Source organism: Colius striatus, chromosome 7 (genome assembly GCF_028858725.1).
Source record: "Colius striatus isolate bColStr4 chromosome 7, bColStr4.1.hap1, whole genome shotgun sequence".
Lineage (NCBI taxonomy): Eukaryota > Metazoa > Chordata > Aves > Coliiformes > Coliidae > Colius > Colius striatus.
The window spans coordinates 22,470,188-22,482,630 of NC_084765.1; the positions used below are offsets into that span (position 1 = coordinate 22,470,188).

At 39.0% G+C, this 12,443-nt stretch overlaps 1 protein-coding gene across 4 annotated transcripts in view; it reads right to left on the reverse strand.

Moving 5' to 3' along the window:
* Positions 1 to 592: 592 nt before the first annotated feature.
* MYO5A (myosin VA) overlaps positions 593 to 12,443 on the reverse strand; it is a 100,960-nt gene continuing 89,109 nt past the window's right edge. For all 4 annotated transcript variants that reach the window (XM_061999276.1, XM_061999274.1, XM_061999275.1 and 1 more), the window contains 9 exons: positions 11,747 to 11,840; positions 9,449 to 9,595; positions 8,595 to 8,749; positions 7,346 to 7,435; positions 5,649 to 5,799; positions 4,571 to 4,853; positions 3,543 to 3,717; positions 2,271 to 2,351; positions 593 to 1,441 (listed from right to left, as the gene is read on the reverse strand). In XM_061999276.1, coding sequence (XP_061855260.1) covers positions 1,289 to 1,441; positions 2,271 to 2,351; positions 3,543 to 3,717; positions 4,571 to 4,853; positions 5,649 to 5,799; positions 7,346 to 7,435; positions 8,595 to 8,749; positions 9,449 to 9,595; positions 11,747 to 11,840 — 1,329 coding nt within the window. In that variant the 3' untranslated portion in view covers positions 593 to 1,288. The remainder of the gene's footprint in view (positions 1,442 to 2,270; positions 2,352 to 3,542; positions 3,718 to 4,570; positions 4,854 to 5,648; positions 5,800 to 7,345; positions 7,436 to 8,594; positions 8,750 to 9,448; positions 9,596 to 11,746; positions 11,841 to 12,443) is intronic.

Sequence of the window (12,443 nt, forward strand, 5' to 3'; positions counted from 1 at the left end):
TTGCACATTAGGAAATGTGAATTCTGTGTAGCAGCCCCAAGATGCATGAGACAGGAAAATCTTTCCAGTAAGATGTGCAATATCCAAAATAACTCAGTTTATCATTACATGCACTCTGGATCTCCAACCATTAAATCAGCATGAATCGTAGTCAAATGACAGCATCATAGTCAAAACCTACTTAATGTTCTCGTTAGTCGACCTTTCAAAGAATGAGAGCCTTGGGCTATTAAAGTTTTTCCTCTCAAATTCCAGTGAAACATGATTTTTTTTTTCTTTTTTTAAATGGAAGCAAACTCAAAGTGATTATACTCAAAATACACACTGCCATCCCTGGGGTCTACAGGCAAACAAGAACATTAGACAGACTACAAAATCTAAATAAATACTAAACCCATCACTGACTTTGGATCATTTGCTTCAAGATTCTGTATTTTTAGCTAACTACTTTTAGAAATAACTAAACATGTAATTTCCAGTGTGCTACTTGTGCTTAGTTACCATTTTCCTCTATTTGATACTGTTTGTAAAAATCCAGTTAAAAGAACAGACTGCATCAGACTGTAAATAAGGTTGACAACAAAAAAGGAAATTTCTTTATAGTTTTAGTGCTTATTATGATACTGTCATACATTTAAAAGAACACCATGTGCAGCAGCAATTTAGTATGCTTGGGAAACCACAGTACTAACAAATGAACACCTAAGTTACAGTATAGAGTGAGCTATAAGACCTATCACTAGAATTTATGTCAAACTGACATAAATAAGGAAGTGGTTTAAGAAATCATTTTATATATTGCCAGTTTGTGTTTCTCCATTCCAGTTTTTATAAATTAAATGTAACAGGCCCCCAAGTGACTGTGTGTTCTACTACAAAATGCCTTACTTTCAAGTCTTCCATGTTCAGGACTGACTGTCCCTGTTGGTCCCTGCCTACGAGAAGGTTATATGTGGAATTTAATTTACAATATTTAAATATGTTACTAAAGATCTAAAAATGTCTCTAAACAGCCAAAGACACAATTTTTGCCCCAGACCGATTCCCATTTTGAAGATGTAGGGATCAGTGATGTCCTCGTAAATGCAATGACTGAACACAAATGCACATCTTTCTATTAGCCTTCAATCTGTGGTGCTCTTATGTAGTTTTTCCAGCTATTTTTACTACAGATCTGGGCATATATAGACTGTTCAGAAAATGTGTTTTCAGTGTCTCACTATGTTTTAATGGGTAAAGATGTCAGGCAACCGATTCTCCATCTAACACTGATGGTACATCCTTGAGATTAGACACGTGATATGAAGCCCAGGCCCAAGCTGGCTGGAATCTGAATGGTTTCTAATGCCAGAGAGGAGGGATTAAATGGAAAAGTAACAGGAAAGATGTGTTTAGCATCCATAAGCAACTGAGGAGAGTCCTTCCTGTCTCGCAGGCGCATCTGGAAAGATCAGAAAGTGATTACATTAATATTTAACCACTTCATTGATGATAATCATCTTGCAAAGAGGTAGAGTTTCATCTGTGCTTACAGATACATGTGTGTGTACAGACACACACTCTGTGCTAACTTGACCCAACACATTTGCAACAATGGTGCCATTAAACTGCAGTTACTTTCATCATTTTCAGTTCTGCTGATCTTCCCTTTACAATACAGCCTGAAGTTACCCAGATTCCCAAAGGAAGCATTTGCCCATTATCTGGTAACTGCATCTTTTCAGTAAGTGGAACCAAGTGGAATTATAGTTTTATCTCAGTTCCACCTTCCCAATCCTGAAAGTAATGCAATTCAATTTCTAACAGACCAGAAAGATCACGTTTCTTTTGTTTTGCTCTACAGGCTGCTTTTCTTTAGAGTTTTCAAAACATTTAATCGCCATCAATATATATAAAACTAGAGGGGCTAAATGAAGAATTTTGGAATGAACATAGGTCTTGGTTTTCAAAGCAGCTGAATTGTTCCTTTACACGTCAGTCTGAAAAAAAGTAAATGTTCATATCTAATTTGTTACCACATGAAAAGCTGGCATACACAAAGATAAAAACCTCTCACTTTCCAAAATCTCATATATGCTGTCAGAGAAACTAACATTTTCATGCAAGTCTGGAGGCAGTAAATTGCGATTGCTTAAAATTTCAAGGCTGACATCAACTTTTCAATGTAGCTAAAAAGTATAATTTACTTCAGATTCCTGAAGCTATTTTGGCTCCTAAGAGAGTTTCCTAGAAATAGTCAAATGATTTTTGATGAAAAGATATAGCCATACCTGTATTGTACGTATAAATGATACTGAGACTCTCTCTTCAAACTCATTAACTGGAGTATACAAATTCAGAACTTTTACAATCTGTAAAGAAGAACAAGAAGAGGGTTCATTTTACTGAAGAATCAACAGCTGCATCATCCATAGTTACTAATAATATACTTACAAATTAGCTCTTTTAAAAAGAAAATGATCAAGTATTTGTTATTTTTTTTGCTGTACTGGTTCATACAGAATTCCATCACTTGCTTAATGCTGTTATACAACTGCCTCCTCCAGAACATGTGTTTGCAGGCAGAAATTCTAAAATTCTATGTGTGTGAAAAAACTCAAACTATTGAAAAATCAGATAAGTAATTGATTGTGTTCCTATACACCCTGGAAACATGTTGTAATTTCTCTCTCTAATTTTGACTCTATAATTATGAACTTCTGTAGCTTCTATTCAAGAACAACTTGAATTCTTACAACTTCAGCATTGTTCAAGAGAGTGAGCTATTTCTCTAACATATGGCTAAAGCCCAAAAGGGAAAGAACAGTAACATAAGGACTTTAAATATTAATATGGGTTAAACATGTAAAACTTATTAAAAATTCTCTGTTTTTTACACAATGTTCTTTAAAAAAGAAAAAAAAGACACAAACCACAACACTTTTCCTGCTGGGAACGTTCAGTAATTATCAAAGATGTTTGCATTCATTTATTCCTGTACAAGCTCTGTGCAAATGTAGCACGGTTAAAAAATATCAGTGCAACTTATCAGTACAAAATCAAAGCTTTCAGAAACAGAAGTGTTCAGCTGTTTACTGAGATACACTTGGTTCAGCCTTTCTGATGCTAATGGGTACAGTAACTTAACACTTCTGTTTGCAGACCCTGAGACAACAGTTCTGTGTGAATTGTCCATTAACATAACTGGATAGTAACCCGACACAGAAACATAATGTCCTAGTAACAAGGCAGAGCTGTCTGGAGTACAGAGATGTCTTTGAGCAAAGGACTTTCACAAACTGAGAGACTACGTATGGAGCTACACACTGCACAATCTATTGCACTTCCTCTCATTTTTTCAAAACTTATCTTGAACATTAGACCTCAACAAGGTCTGGTCTTTTTTTTTTTTACCCCTTCAACTTCATCTGTTTCAGTCGTGCTAATGCAAAAACAGTAAATCTTTGATCCAGGTGTGACAGTGTTGCACGTGGACATAGCAAACACCAACAGAGCAGAGGACTGCTCAAAAGTGAGAGCAGAACACACAAAGGTTCGCTTACCTGGGCAGTAGTCAGTGCATTGCACATTGAACAAATGGCTTCTGCATCTTCATCTGTTTTCTTTTTTACTTGCAACAACTGTGCAGCCTGGATGAGGGGTTCCAGTGTTTCTTTAGCCCCACTATTCATCAAATTTTTATCACGCAGCCATTCTTCCAGTTGACTCACATTGTATCTGTACAAAGATGTAAGAGTATCAAGACACTAATGCTTGATTATGGGTAAATCAATAGCATGTTAAATTTCTCTTTCCCAATGTTTCTTATTTGTCCTTACATGCTTGTTCTACACACTTGTAATTTCTTGTAATTTTGTCTTCATACTGTTTCCTTCTGACTAAGGCAGGAAATTTTGAGTTTCAAAACAGTTAGAAACTATGACCAAAGACTTCCACTAACTAGCTTTTCCCATTTGTTCCTGTTCCTATTAATTACAGGAATGTGAGAAGTTTAAGAAGAAAGGCAAATGATATTTTGTCCATGCAAATGTGCAGCGAGGCTTTTCAACATTATTTAAGGGTCTGGAATGCCTTGGCTAAATGTCCTGGCATATACCAGTGGAATGCATATTAGACAATGGACGCCAAATGCAGCAACAGAGTAAGACTGGACAACTGATGCCAAATGAAGGACTACACTAAGATGGTTTTACTGCAGGATGCAGCCAACTAAGGCATGGATGAACACAGCAAGTACACAGTATTTAATATTATTCTCTAAAGGCTGAGAAAGCACCCACCAGTATTTCACCTACAGTTCTGATTCAAACTCGATGATGAAATACTTTTGTTTTGCTTCTACCACATTGCCTTGAAAGCAAGGTAAGGTAGGATTTGGCCTAAGTTAACCAAGCAGTTTTTAACTAAACCTCACAAAATCAGTTTAACAGCACCTGCAACTGTTTGTGTGTAGGAAAATAGATTTTCAAAATGTATCTGCTGTTCCACCAAAATGGTTTTCAGCAGCACTGAGAGTTCACCAAGATTCCCAGCAGCACATTCAAGAAAAGTATAACATGAGATGTCCCACCTTATCTGCATTCCTTTGCTCCACGAGCACATGTCCTTGCGCAGGAGAAGGTTATTAAGTGTTACAGCCCCAACGATGTAGAACATCTGCTTGACAACCTGTTTGATCAGCTCTGGATCCATTCCGTGCTGACACATCACTGAGTGGAAAGAGTTCAGCTGCCGAATAATGGAGTCCAAAGTGTAGGTTCCTTCATCAGCAATGCTGGATGTTCTCTTCCGCAGTCCCGTTGGTTTCACTCCTGAGACACCTTGGATAGTCTCATGCTCCAGCATTCCTGAAACTGTGTTTGATTGATGGCATTATTATCACGACTGAATACTGCCAACATGCAGCATATTAGGCAAGACAGTAAAGTTTACTGTTTCTGGGCTGAGCTTTCTGCTAGTCACACTTTACCATGATTTCCAGCAGTTATGAGCCTCACTATGCTCTGCAAGGGTTTTTACAAAGATTTCAGCATGTGTGTTTGAAAGGAAGGTCTAACTCTAGCTCAGCAAAATGCTTTTTACCTCCCATGGTCACACGAGCAGCACAGTTATGAAAGTGAGAGCTGTTGCATTCTTCTAAGTATTGTGATCAGAAAAAAATTCTGACAGTGCTGTCGGACAATAAAAATGAGTAGTACTTTAAAAAAAAAATCATCTCAGTGTGAGCATCATTGCTAGCTGTTTCATTGCTAATTGTTATTCATAGTAACAACCGATCATTTTCCTCCATATTCATTTTGAGTTCTAATGCAATTAAAGTCTAATTTTTTCATGAGATATTTCCTAACAGACAAGGCAACACATGTCAAGACTCTCCTAAGAGTTTCTTCCTGTAAATGCATGATTTGTGTCAAGTATGATAAGGTATATAAATTTATTCTGTCACTGACAGAAGAAGCAGCCAGAGTTTAGGTTTTCCTCTAATTCAACCTGTCCAGTGTAGCCCTTGTCATCTATCAACAGAATACCACAACAACAACAAAACTCTCTTGGGTTAGGAAGAAATACAAGTTATAGTGTGTTACAACCATCACAATGTTCCTTTTGGTACCTCAGTGTGAAGTTTAAGGTAATCAACTTTGCCTTACCAATCATTGGTTGCAGAATGTTTTCCAGCACTCGGACAAGTTGTTGGTAGATCTGAATAGCCAAGTCACTCAGTACTTGTCTGTATTCAGCTAAATCAAAATTAGTGAGGCAGTGTTCATTTTGACGAGGTGTATTATGCTTCATAAACCCCTGAATCCATAAAATAACAGAAGCAAATGTTTCAATGGAATACAAAAATGTCACATAAAACCAATATTGATATTTTTTCATGCAACCGACCAGTACTGTTTTCAAAATATTAGTCACAGCCCCTCGAAACTTTCATTTGGAAGTTTTTCCCATTGAGGCTAATGCTAAGAATTGCTTTTCAGTTGTGACTTGTGACCACATCTGCTTCCTTGACAGGCAAATTCAACTAACAGGATGTAGTGAATGGTTTTGTGTGGCCGGGTTTTGGCAGCTGGGGGGGCTACAGGGGTGGCTTCTTTAAACAAAGATCTGCCAGAAGTTTCCTCCGTGTACCCCGTATCCACACCGGAGCAGGTGGATGCCTGAAGGAGGCTGTGACTCCATGGGAAGTCCACCCTGGAGCAAGTTCCTGGCAGGACTTGGGAGCCTGTGGAGAGGAGCCCACACCAGAGCAGGTTTGCTGTAAAGACTTGTGATCCTGTGAGGGACTCAGCTTAGGCTGGAGCACTCAGTACCTGAAGGACTGTGGATGACCCATGCTGGGGCAGCGTGTGAGGAGCTGCCCCCGTAGGAGGCCCCAGGCTGGAGCAGTTAATAAAGAACTGTAGCTTATGGGAAGGACCCATGTTGGTGAATTTCATAGAAGACTATCTCCTGTGAGAGGCATCCCACACTGTAGCAGTGGGAAGTGTGATGAGCCCATCCCTTAAGAAGAAGGAGCAGCAAAGTCCATCTGTTATGAACTGACTGCAGTCCCCATCCCCCGTGCTGCTACGGGGGAAGGAAGGAGAGTCCTGGGAAGAGGGAGGGGTGGGGGGAGGTGTTTTAAAATATGGGTTTATTTCTCATTTCCATGTTCTGTTTTGATTGTTCATTAATAAATCAAACCTTTTTTTTTCTCCTCAAGTTGAGTCTGTTTTGCCAGCAATACTAATTGCTGAGTGATCTCCCTGCCCTTATCTTGACTCACAAACCTCTCATTATATTTTTCCCCTGTCCAATTTAGAAGGGGGAGCGATACAATGACTTGGTGAGCATCTGACACCCAGTCAGGGCTAAACTACTACACAGGAATAAACTCTGCCAGCTTTCTGGCAGGTAAGACCCTTCTCTCCTACTCCAGCATGGGCATTCTCATCTAGCCATTTATAGTCAAAATCCCAGTTAAGTATGAAGAAGAAATTAGGCACACTAAAGCCTCTTCAAACATACATTGGTCTGCCATACTACAGTTAAAGGGCTCAATATAGCTTTTGTCATGGGAGGTGCACTGAATCATTACTAAACAATATAACGGTCACAGTCAGATTCTTCTACTTAATCTACATTGGCGCTTTGATGAGCACAATGTCATCTGGCCTCTGGGCCTCAGGCCTGCAATAAAGGGAAACTGGGTCCAATTTTATCTTTCTGACACCATCACCACCATTCCAAGAAATGCATCTGCTTTAAGTGACTTTGACTAGACTTTGAGATATGACAGGAATGTGTAAAATAGTAGCGTGCACGAGAGCGCAAGAGAGACCAGAGCAGGAGCATTGCTTACCTCTTCTCCACTATATTGCTTCAAACAGTGTAAAAACCGGCAGGTGTTAGATAGCCAGAAGGACACTGTTTCAAAGTCATCACCTCTTTTCTGAAGATATAAACAAACACATTTCAACAGACTGGCACAGGAGGAATAAACCAATAAAACGTTAGATAAATAAACACATAAAATCTACTTACGTGTAGCTACTCAGATTCCGATGTTTTACAAAACTTTGTGTATTCCATTAACATATTAAAAAAGCAAGTTTTTAGACAAAATATCATTAAACACCTTCCCTGTTTTCTGCAGTGTTTTTCAAAAACTTTCAAAATATTATTTCCTCTGGGGAGATAACCCTTCTGTGTTTTACAGACCCAGCCTAACTGCTCTGTGCAGGAATCACAGGGCAATGTGACTCTATTGCCAAAACACTCTTTGTGTGGCACAATGATCCTTGTGATGAGCCCAAGAGGGAGGATGGGAAGGATGCAGAGCCAGCAGGAGGAGCAGAGAACAATTTCAGTTTGTCATTTACATCATAATCATTTTGACAGCCTGATACAGCTTGCCAAAACCCACAGAATATAGTATATGCTATCTGAGCAACTGAAATTTCTAGAACTCTGTAGCATGCACTGAATTACCTTAAATGTGTCCCAAAGTTGCTATGAATATCTAAGTTCCTACAGGATTGTTTACTAAACATTTTTCCAAAACATGTAGCTTGGTAAATCGCTTGGGTTTTGAGCACATTTGCTTTAAAAGCTATAAAACCCCATAAAGCATATTTATGTCTTAATATTGCTTTCAAGATATTCCTGGAGTAAACTATCTCCTAGCTAACTCACTGAAAAGACTTCAAAGTATTACGACCAGTGTGATCTGTAGGTGAAGCAAGTGATGAAATCTGTCAACCAAAACTGAAAATGAAACATTTTAATTGTGTTCTCGATTACAAAGGCTCACTATGCAAACTTTGACTGCATCCAGAGGTTTATAGGCATAGCTTCAGAGGAGGAAGTCTATTCAAAATTAAAAAATTGCTCTTTTTCCACTAATTCCATCTGTTGGATAGAATTATGTGGACAAAATGCTACCACTATAATTTGTTGCTTGTTAATAGCTTTTTGTAATCTCGATGAGAGGACTTTACTGATGAGAAATCCAGAGCCAATTCACTGAAAGTCTCTTCCTTACTCCTCTGACATAACATCAAAAGCAAAATCTAAATTAATGTTTTCCTAAACGAAGCAGACTAACTAACCTTCAGCACTTTTTTGATGCCATTGATAGTGGAAGTCAGTAACGACCGCACTTTTTGGTCATCATTAAGGTAATCCGCATGGCGTACACACATGAACAAAATATATGCTGGTAGTCCTGGAATCAGGTTGACAGCTACCCCACGTGGTTTCAGCTCTTGGGAAAAACAAACACACATTGTTTTGTTACGTAGAAAGCCATTGGAAGGTGTTATATGTGGTAATCGCAATCTGCCCGGTGAACTGCACATACATAGCTATCCATGGCCAGTGAAAACTAAAACGAAGAAGAGCCACTTTCTTGGTAAAATATCAGAAAATAATAAACCATAGCTGTCTGCTGTCCCAACCTCCTGACACCTACCATTTAGATATTTGTAAATATCAATAAGATCTCCCCTCAGTCTCCTCTTTCCAGATTAAGCAGCCCCAGTTCCCTCAGTCTTTTCTCATAAGGAAGATGTTCCAGTCCCCTGATCATCTTGGTGGCCCTGTGCTGGACTCTCTCCAGAAGTTCTCTGTCCCTCTTGAGCCGAGGAGCCCAGAACTGGACACAGGACTCCAGATGAGGCCTCACCAGGGCAGAGTAGAGGGGGAGCACAACCTCCCTCGACCTGCTGGCTACATTCTTCTTATAGCATCCCAAGATGCCAATGGCCTTCTTGTCCACGAGGGCACACTGCCATACTCATCAGAAAGGATGATTAGGTTACAATAGACGTTTGGGAATTTTAGATAAACTGAACACTGTCAAAACCAAAATAAGCTATTCATTTCATAATGCAAATTCTGTGCTCTTATTCCTTTTTCAGAGCCTCTGAGAGTAGAGGAAGACTCAAATAAGAAAGATACTTACCTAAAATTAGATTCTTGACAAGTTTTTGTTCATCCTCTTTCTTATACTCTAACATGCCTTGGAAGTCCTTTTCTTTCCGGGGAATGTTAACTGGACGAATAGGTTCATCGATGATTTGTCCAGGGGATATGTTCTCCATCTGGCCCACTTCAAAGGTAAAACGAAAACAATGATATAACATTTTCCAGTAAAACCAATGCATATTTGAAGAAAAAAATGACATTTCTAAGGAAGAACTCCAACATATGGAACTAGGCAATGTTTTCCTTTGGCTCAGGGTAACAGCAACAAAACTCATATTAAACAAAAAGATTGTTGATAAATGCATCTTGGGGTGGCATTCTTCCTTTCAAAAGTAGAAACGTATGAATGGCATCTATTAATACAGACTTATTGCTGATTTCCTGGATGTTGTAATATAAAAGCCCAAAGGCGAAGCCATAGCAGTGTTAATCACTTAATCCCAGATTGATACTGCAAGGACACTGTTAACTGTTCTGCAAAATGCCTGTATTTTTCAAGCTTGATGTTTGTTACCTATTGTAGGTAGGTTTACATTGACCAGCAGGCAAGCACTCATCCTCACACTGCCTTAGCTTCTCCCAGCCCTCCAGCAGGACAGGATAGAGAATATTAAAAGCAGAAGTGAGAATATTCATGGGTGAGATAAAGACAGTTTAATAGATGAAGGAAAGAGAGGTGGGGGAAAGCAAAGGCAATCACTCATGCTGCTCCCTCCCACCTCAGGGAGACCAGCACCCAGCCAGCCTCCCAACAGCAGACACCTTGTATGTAAAAATCATAGAATAAACCTCCTCTTCTACCTCCTGATGTTAGGTGGTACTGAATATGGAACATCCCCTTGGCCAGTTTGAGTCAGCTGCCCTGGCTGCATGCATCCCATCCCCCTGGCTTACTCACTGAGGGGGCAAAGTGGGAAAAAAGAGAAAACCTTGGCACTATGCAAGCTCTGCTCAGCAATAGCCATAACACTGGTGTGTTAGTAATACTGTTTTAGTTCTAAATCCAAAACATGGCATCATACAGGCAATTATGAAAAAATTTAACTCCACACCAGTCAGACTCACTACATCTTTCTAAGTTAATGAGGTAATAAACACAGGCTAAACTATGTTTTCAGAAACATTTTCCCACTCTGTATTTTGTATAATACTACTGAGATCTTGTCCAAAGCAGAAACCAAACAATATTTAAACACTTTTGAAAAACAACCTTAATTGGAGTAACCTTTCAAAAGGACAGAGGAAACATCCACCTTGTTGCATACAGTGCCTCATGGTATCACATTCAACACCTACGCTGCATGTTTGTTTTTGAAAAGCAAAACTTGGCTTCATCCCATGAAGGCTACACCCTCTTCTCTCAACCCTCCTAACTGCATGCAATCTGTTGCACACCCTGTAAGTGTGCTAAATGCGTTCACCTGTCAAACGGAATAGAAAATGCAGAAATCCAAACTGGAGCTCAAGGAGAGCTGCCATTAGCTAAAGGATAATATACTCCTGTTAATCCACATTTAACTTCCTATCACTGTTCTTTTCAAATACTGAAGCACTCAAGACTGCAGTCGCTAATTTCAATAGTACTCAATACAACATCTCACTAGGCAGTGAGCTTGTTTCTAGAGGAAGCAGATGACCATAAAAAGGCTTCTGAAAATAATAGAACCAGGCTTATTTAAAAACAAATTAATACTTCAACTTTGTAACATTATTAATTGCTTTTAGCAATCAAATTGACTTTACTTATGCAGAGACAAAATAAGCTCTCAGTCTCACCATTCCTAAGATCCTAAGGCAACTCACTCTCATGCTCATAAAAACAAAATTGGCTTAGTCCATATCTCAGCATTCTCACAGTCAAGTTTGGCTGGCAGCTCTGAAAGAACACCTCAAGTGGAGAAAGACAGTCTCAGCATTCTTGGATAGAGAAATTTACAAGGAAAGGTAAATTAAGCCTGGTTCATATTTAGCATTGCTTTTGTCTTTACAAGATCAGATACTGTCTTTGAGTATAAAATCAGCCCAGGAAACATTCCTTTACATTCAAATGGTTTCTGCTTTCAGAGAAATATCGATCTCCTTTTACTCAGGGCTTCAAAATATGGCAAATTTTCTAATGGTTTGTAAAGGAAGAGAAAGAGCTCTGACTGCATCTCCTGTTTCTGAAATCAGTTAAGAGGCTAACGCTAGTAAAGACGCATGTGATGACAGAAGTCAACAAAAATCTCAAAAAGTAACCCAAAATTTTTCTTTAACTCTCAAAATATAAAAGTACCTTCAAGTTCACCAATCTTCTTAGCAAATACTTTCAACTGTTTCTTTAACTTGCGAACTGTTTTGTCTTGCTTTTCAAGCTGCTCCATTAAATCCTGTAAAGTAAAATGAGAGAAAGATTAAGATATGAGAAAGTGCCACAACATGGGACAGAGACAAAATCGGTGCTGTTAGAATTACAAGGCGGTGAGGAAAGCTGAACAGTGATGCCATCATCTGGCTGAGGTTTGCAAGCTGGTACACTGCCTATAACACAAGCCAAATGTCACAAATATTATTATGTTATGTGCAGCGTGGCAAAGGCAAAGCTCTTAGGCAGGTATATTCTGCAGACACTCAGAAGTAGGTCAGGTCTTACGCCAGAAGACATTTTGCTGCAAACACGTCTCCCTAATGCTTCCTCCCTGCTCTTACAAATGCCTCACAGAAATAATTTTCTTTATTATTTAACAGCTAGCCTGTATTTCTGCATCATTTATTCATGCCTTCAGATCTGACTCATGATTCAGAGCTATCTGTTTTATAAGACTACAAGAGAGAGATCTGCAGAAAGACCATAACTTGCCAAAAGCATCAAACATCCAGACATACAGTATTACTTGCAATTCTCTGCAATCTCCCAGTCGCTTGCTGTCCTTAGACTGAAACTGGGGTCTTACATATTTTTATTCTGTAACTAAACAGCACCTAGTACCTAA